The following is a 7519-nucleotide window of genomic DNA, read 5'->3' on the forward strand; positions in this document are numbered from 1 at the left end:
GGGTGGATTGGGTTTGGTGGGGGTGGGTTGGGTATTTTTGAGTGGACAGTTGGACTTAATGGTCTTAGAGGTCTTTCCTGCCCGTGCCAGGGCTGTGACTCTGTGCTCCACACAGGCTGAGGAGCTTTGCACAGCACCCTGTGAGCCTGGGCAGTGTCTCCCCACGTTCAGAGCAGGAGGAGCCCAGCAGCAGGGAAAAAGAGCAGGTTCTGAGCTCTCCCCTTCCTTGAGGTCCTGCTAAAACCCTCCTCTGCCTGTGCCAGTTGGGGAGAAGGAGGCAGAGGCCAGTTCCCAAGTCTTGTACTGGTCTCAGGAGCCACCAGCCCAGTGACAGTTGCTGGGGGGGGGGGCAGCAACACCAACGGTTTCCTGCCTGGAACCAAGGAGCCCCTGGGGGTTCAGGCAGGACCACTGGGCACCAAACCAAGTGGATCCTCCCAGAGAAGTGGGAATCACCTGCCATAAGGTATGTGTGGCCACCGAGCAAGGAGGAGGCACTTCTGACAGCAGCTGTGGGCTCCTGGGGCAGGATTGAACTGGGCTAAGAGCAGGTAGAAGGGTTTTTAATGGGCTCTGAAATGATGGTGCAGCTTGTAGTGATGAGAAAAGGCTTCAAACTTTGGGTACATGGAGCCAAGGGAGCCTGGGGGAGGAAGCTTGGATTGTCCAGAGTGACCTGCTGGGATGCATCTGGGTTTCCTGAGGCATGGCAGGAATTTCTACCCCAGCCCTGAGCATCTTTCTTCATTGCTCTTCTAGGTGGTGGGAACAGAGCTGGTTCCTCTGCCCCAGGCTCCACACGTTCCTCCTCTGCACCTCAGTGCCCTGAGCCTGAAGCAGGGAAAGGGGGAACTGGAATTGCAACCCTTCCTGGTGGGGAAGAGAGGTGGGAAAGGTGGAAATCCCCCCTCACCACACAGGGATGGTGGGTTGGAGCTGCTCTGTGTCCTGGTAGATGGGGTTGTTTTTTCCTGCCTTTACAGGGAGATGTGGCTGGTTTTTGTTGTTCTGCTTTTCTCCTCCTCATCTGGGAGGCTGATCCCTGCAGGCTGTGGGGCATGGGAACTGTGGGACTGTGGAAGGGCCTGGGATGGGGATGTGGGGGTGGGAAACTCCCTGGAAATAAGAACTGTGGGCAGGATTCATTTCAAGTGAAGTGAAATTACAGTTAGAAGATTGGAGCAGAGCATGGAGTTATTCTCAAACCCCAGCAATAAAACCCTGAAATCCAGATGAATGTTCTATCATCCCCATTAGAATTGTTTCCCTTGGAAAACAGTTCTTTCCAGCTTTAAATCCTGGCCCTTGCTGCAGCATGGCCTGGTGCCCACAGAATGGGGCTGGGCCTGTGTTTCTTAAGGGAAGGCAAGGAAACAGCAGCCTTGTCAATTCCTGAAACCATAAAGAGCCCAACAAGATGGACATGGGTGATGATGTAGCTGTTTGGGGAGTCAAGGGATAAAGTTCCTTGCCTGGCTTGCAGGGTGTGGGTAAAACTTGAAGCCAAGGGTCACCCTTGGGTGGGTGGTGTCTTGCTGGGTGCAGGAAGGGCACATGAAGGAGCTGATGTGGGATGAATGGAAGCAGGAGGGAATATGAGCTGTGTTTTGGCTCCATGTCAGGATGGAAAAGCTTAGAGTAGAGCTGAGTTGGAGAGACTTTCAAGTCCCAGAAAAGAAGAAGAGGGTAAATCCATTGGTCCAGTTAGCCAGAAGGGGAAGGGAAGATCATTCCTGGTCCAGCTTAGCAGATGCTGGAGGTGGTTACTTCTAATTTTGGTCAGTGCTTGAGACCCTTGCACACCCACTTGGTGTGAAACAGATGAAGGGAGGTGCTCACCAGGCTATTGACTGGAAGAAGGATGGTCCACAGACCTGTTAACCTGTGCTGCTTTTTGGCTGAGGATGCTGGAGAAGACCTTGGGATAAAGCCTTCAGTGGCCCTGCTTTCCCAGAGGTTGCATTTCTATAGGAACTCATTGTTTCAGGCTTTTATTTCTGCTGTTAAAGCCTCTAATGTCTCTAGGGAGCCTGGAATTTGGGTGTTAATCAGTGAACATTAGGGCCCTCATACTTCATGGAGAGATGTTCTTGGGCCCTGTGGTAATTTCATGCCTGGCAGGAGTCATATTTGCTGGCTAATTTTTGTAACTTAAAATCACCCAATTAGCCTTGAGAAACTAATAGCTCTTAATCAGAGTATTGAACCCTTCTGGTCCATTAGCTGGGAACATCAGCAGGCTCCTGGCACGTGGAGGGGGTGGGCATTTGGTTTGCAAAGCAGGCAAGTGATCTCATCTCTGCTCATGCTTGGGGCAGTGGTGAGCCAGGGGTGGAAAGGGGGTTCACATCCCATCAGCTGCTCTTGCAAAATGAAGCAGCTCAATGACACCTCCCTCCCTTTAGTTAATCATCCCAGGAAATGGGGTTCCAAAAGTGATGGGGAGGGGAAGAGGAGGGGTGTGAGCAGGTCCTGGTGTGTGTGGCTCCTGGGACCACAGTGAAGGGCTGTTTTGGCTCAGGGCATGTTTATTCTGGGCTTTTACTGCTCTGAATCTTCATTCTGCCTCTGAAATATGGTCTGGTCATGAAGTGGGGAGGGTGTGCTTGTGTTTTCCACTTGGGAAGCACATCCCAGCCTGGAGGGGCAGGGGTGGCCTTTGGATCTGCCACCCGTGGGATTTTTTTGGATGTTAAAAGTCCTGCTGTTGCTTCTTGCAGGTGAGCTGAGGCATGGCCAGCAGCAAGCTCCATCCATCCATGGGGTCCTCCAAAGCAGCTGAGGGGTTCCACAGCAAGGTGGGAGCAGCTCAGCATCCAAAGCTGCTCAGAGAGGCAGAGGAGTCTGTAACTGTAAGTACCTGCTGGGGCCAGCTGGGAGCTGCTGGGGCTGGAAACTCCCTCCCCTCTGCCTTCCCCTCCTTCTGCCTGGCAGCACTGAAAGCAGAGACCACCTCCCCATCTCCTTGCTGCCCTCTTGGAGGTCGTGGTGCAGTGAGTGGGGTTTGGCCCATGTGCTGCTCCAGGGAAAGTCCAGGCTCTTGCCTGGAGGTGCCACTGGAGCCAAGTGGAATGAATGAATGAATGAATGAATGAATGAATGAATGAATGAATGAATGCCCAGGGCACTGCAACATCTGAAATGTGACTCTAGGCTTCTTCCCACCCTCCTCAGCTGGGCAGTAGCCTCTTGTCATGCTGCCCTCACCCTACCTGCCCAGCAGGCAGGTGGGGCAGCTCAAGCTCTGCCTGAAGACTTGAGACACAGGCAGAATGGGTCCCAAACCAGGGTGTCACACCCTGGGGGGAGCACAGAGCCAGCCCTGCAGGCAGCAGTGGAGTCAGGGCAGTTCTTCCCATCCCCAGATGCACCTTCTGCTGAGTGGAGCTCACTTGGCAGGAGATGACCTAGTGCTGAGGCTCTGCCAAGGAGACATCTCTCTGTGCTGCTGTGGAGGCCAGAACAGAGAGAAAACAAGTGCTAATTAAAGAGATGAGTAAATCTTGGACACATTCCTCCTTGCATCAGGCTGGGGACAGTGCTGCTCTTCTCCTTTCCCCTGCCTCACCCAGCAGTGACATCTCCACCCTCCTGCTGGTGGTGACCAGTGGGCAAGGATGGAGTTGGGGGGGTTTTCTGATCACTCCTCCCCACTCTCTTCCAAGGTTGCTGGCTCAAAAGGGGGGTGGGAAATGCCCAAAGAGCAGAAATCCCCAAATATGTCACATCAAGGAGAAGCTAATGGGACAGAACCACTTGGTTGCAGCACATGGGTTCTGCTCTACATCATTCATTTCCTCCTGGTAAATAATTCAGCAGGTACCTGATGGGACTTCCAGGACTCTCCTAGTGCCTGTGGTCACAAATTATTTAGCAGTGGCCCATGGAACAAGAAAAGCCTTTCTAAACAAAGGCATTTCTGGAGCTCTTGCTGCTGGTTTTGCTTTCCAGCTGACTCCCTCTGCCTTCCTGAAGGAGATGGCTCTCACCACCCAGCAGAGACTGGCCAGCACCAGGGAGGTGAAACAGCCCCAGGTTCTCCAGCTTCTAGACATGAGTGAGACATCCCATCAAAAGGTAGCCTTTTCCTGCCCCTTTTCCTGCCCTTTTCCTGCCCCTTTTCCTGCCCCTTTCCCTGCCCCTTTCCCTGCTCCTTTCCCTGCCCCTTTCCCTGCCCTTTCCCTTGCTGGTTGATGTGACATTTGAGGAGGGTGTGTGCCTGTGACAGGCAAACCTTTCTCCATGGGGAGAGATGTTGAAGTCCTGATGTGCAGGAAACCAACAGAAGCTCTGCTGGCAGCAGAGGGGTTTGCTGGAGCTCAGCTGCCACTGCTAGAAGGTGATAGGAGGAGAAAAGTGGGGCAGGCCACAAGGACATATACTTGCATTTCCCCATCCTACTTCTGAAATAGCCACCTCTTTCTCTGGAGTGCCCACTGCACAGATTCTCAGGGTCCTGCCTCCCCCCAGGGTGACAGCAGTGGCCTCTGGAGGCTGCAGGCTCTGTGGGAATGATGCAAGGTTTAACCAAACCAAATTGCATGAATGATGTTGGAACAACACGTGGCACCTTTACCCAGGGTGTTAGGTTTGCAGGATCCTGTCAGATACACAGGGAAGTCACCCTGGGCCAAGTGCAGCTTTATCTGGCTCAGGGGTTACTCAGATATATGTTGAAAGCTCCTTTTTCTTACAGGACTGCTCAGCATAACACACAGGCCAAGCAGGCAGGTTACTGGGGTAGCTGTTGAGGGAAGTTGCCAGGAAGATATTGGTAACAAACTGGTTCTGGACAGCAGATGAGGTTGGGAAGGATGAAAAGGGCACCCACATAACTAGCAGTGACTTCTGGGGAGAACCAGGAGAGCTGTCTGTGTCTTTCTGGTGGCAACAGAGCAGCTGGAAGAGGGGAGACCAAGCAGGGAGGAATTTCCCCCCCAAGTCATTCCTCTGCTCTGTGAGCATTTGCTGTTTGGGTAGATTTTCAGACAGGGGTATTAAAACAACCCCCAGCAATAATAGGATACAACAAAGCTCCTGGAAAAAAAGGAGATGCCAAGTCTAGTCTTCAGCTGCCCAGTCATGCTCAGAAGAGCTGAACCAACATTCACCTCCCTTGCTTCTCCTGAGGAGTGTGTGACATTTTTTGGCCTTATCTCTGAAGGGCTGTTCTCTTTTTCTAGGCTCTGTAGCAAAGCAAGATACTTGGGGCCATGTAGGACTTGGGTCCCTTGGTCTCAGAAGGAAGATCATCCCCAAAAATCTCCTGTGGAGTCTCATGGAAGGTTTTTGAGTCTCCTGGAAGGTTTTTGAGTCTCATTTGCTTGGTGGGTGCTCAGGGTTGTCTCAGCAGGTGCTTTGGAGCTGTGGGACCAGGTTAGCACAGGTTAGCTGAGCTCTGCCTGGTGTTTTGGGGAGAGGAACTTCTTGGAGAAGCATCTACCTGCTCGAGGTGGTTGGTCCAGAAAGTTTGGATCAGCTCAGCACTCAGATGGGGGAGCTGCTCTTTCCTGGAGTAGATCCAAGAGACTGTGCTTCACTGCAGATCCAGGTGGGATTCTCATTCCTGAGCATCTCTCTCTTTCACTGCTCTGTTCTGTACCTTCAGTTCTCAGCAGTTGACCTGGAGCAGAGCTTGTTTCAGCCTTTCCCAACAGAGGTGGTGTTCCAGAACTATGTCCCCTGCCAGGTCTACCAAGTGCCCCTGGTTCTGAGGAACAATGACAAGGTGAGTGCTGGGAGGTGGAGATGGGGCACTGCTGGCACAGAGGGGTGTGAGCCACGTGCTGGGTGGCACAGCAAGTGTCACCCCTGTGCTGGGCACTGCTGAGGCTGCACCTCTAATCCTGGGGTCAGGTCTGGGCCCCTCGGGACAAGGAGAACATGGAGGGGCTGGAGCATGGCCAGGGAAGGGCAAGGGAGCTGGGGAAGGGGCTGGGGCAGAAGGAGAAGGGTCTGGAGAACTTGTGAGGAGCAGCTGAGGGAGCTGGGGGTGTCCAGCCTGGAGACAAGGAGCTGAGGGGAGACCTGCTGGCTCTGCAGCTGCTGAGAGGAGGTTGGAGCCAGGGGGGTCGGGCTCTGCTCCCCAGGAACAAGGGATGGGACAAGAGGAGATGGCCCCAAGTTGCCCAGGGGAGGTTTAGGTTGGATCTTGGAACAGTTTCTTCCCCCAAAGGGCTGTCAGGCCCTGGCCCAGGCTGCCCAGGGCAAGGGGGGAGTCCCCATCCCTGGAGGGGTTTCCAAAAACATGTAGCCATGGCACTTTGGGCCATGGTTTAGTGGACATGGTGGTGTTGAGTTGATGGTTGGACTTGATGATTTTAGGCATCATTTCTGACCTTAATGACTCAATGATTATTTTACAAGGTGGTAAAAAATCTTCCTGTGCTGGGGATTCTCTCCTTGGTTTTGCCCATCTGTTGGTGGTATCTAACCCAAGGGAGCTTTTCTGTTCACCATCCTTCCTCTTGAAAGGCCTGGATTGCTGGGAATGTTGAGGGCTGGACAGTTTTTCCTGCTCTCATGCTTTCCCTTGAGTTTGCCCCATGTCCTGGTGGCTGCTGGGTTAGTATTGGTTCTGCCAGGGGGTCTCTGCTCCTCACAGCCTCTTGATCTGCCCCTGTGGACTGGATCTTCTCCACTTTTGCTGGGCCAAGTGGCATTAGCACTCCAGGAAGGGTGTTTTGAAGCAGCAGTGGAACCAGACCGATTGAGCAAGAGCAGTGGGAGGTCTTTAGATGTCACCTCAGGCTCCTGCTAAGCTGAATTCAGTTCTGCTCATGTTTTTCCAAGGCAACATGGCTCTCTGCTTTCCCTTGGGAGAACCACAGCCCATCCAAGGTGCTCCCTCCACCCTGAGAAAAAAAAACAACAACCCTCACCCTGTGATCATGTTGAGATTTCCCAAGGAAGCTGAGAAGGGAAAAGTTGAGAAATGTCAGCAATTTTGTTCCAGTGTCAGGAGGAAAGTGGAGACCTTTGGAGTTTCAGCAGGGGAAATGTTTGCTGGAAGGAAGCAGGTGCCAAGAGCAGGTTGGTGGGAAAAGGAGCTGAGTTAGGAAGTGCCCTGGGAGAGAACATTGTGGTTGCTCTTGCCATGAAGCAGTGAGTGTGCTGGAAGCAGAGGAAGGTCAGGGAATGAAAGGGGTAATTTAAGATCCCTGCCCTGTAATGAAGAGTGAGATACATGCCCTGAGAGAAGGGCAGCATGGGGGAAGCTCACCTGGGAGCAGGTGAATGAGCCCTCCCTGCAAACCTGCCTGCTGGGGGAAAACAAACAAGTGGCCCCACACAAAAACCAGCCCTACAGGGTTTATTGCAGGTGGAGCAGAATAAATCAGAGTAGATCCTGAGCTTAAGGCCTTGACAGGGACGTGGCTGGAAATGGAAGACCCTTTTGGTGAGGAAGGATGCAGCTGGGATCCCTTTGATTCCTGGGGATTCCTGCACCATTCCATGGGGTTCAGCTTGGGGAATGTTGGGAAGATGCAGCAGGGATGCTCATGGTGTGGGCCACACT

The 7519-nt window shown here is 53.0% G+C and overlaps 1 protein-coding gene across 1 annotated transcript in view; it reads left to right on the forward strand.

Annotated features, from left to right (window-relative positions):
- The first annotated feature begins 2732 nt into the window (after positions 1-2732).
- HYDIN (HYDIN, axonemal central pair apparatus protein) overlaps positions 2733-7519 on the forward strand; it is a 137792-nt gene continuing 133005 nt past the window's right edge. The window contains exons 1-3 of the mRNA XM_009997997.1: positions 2733-2852; positions 3952-4077; positions 5609-5728. Coding sequence (XP_009996299.1) covers positions 2733-2852; positions 3952-4077; positions 5609-5728 — 366 coding nt within the window. The remainder of the gene's footprint in view (positions 2853-3951; positions 4078-5608; positions 5729-7519) is intronic.

This window comes from Chaetura pelagica, unplaced genomic scaffold (genome assembly GCF_000747805.2).
Source record: "Chaetura pelagica isolate M959 unplaced genomic scaffold, ChaPel_1.0 scaffold865, whole genome shotgun sequence".
Lineage (NCBI taxonomy): Eukaryota > Metazoa > Chordata > Aves > Apodiformes > Apodidae > Chaetura > Chaetura pelagica.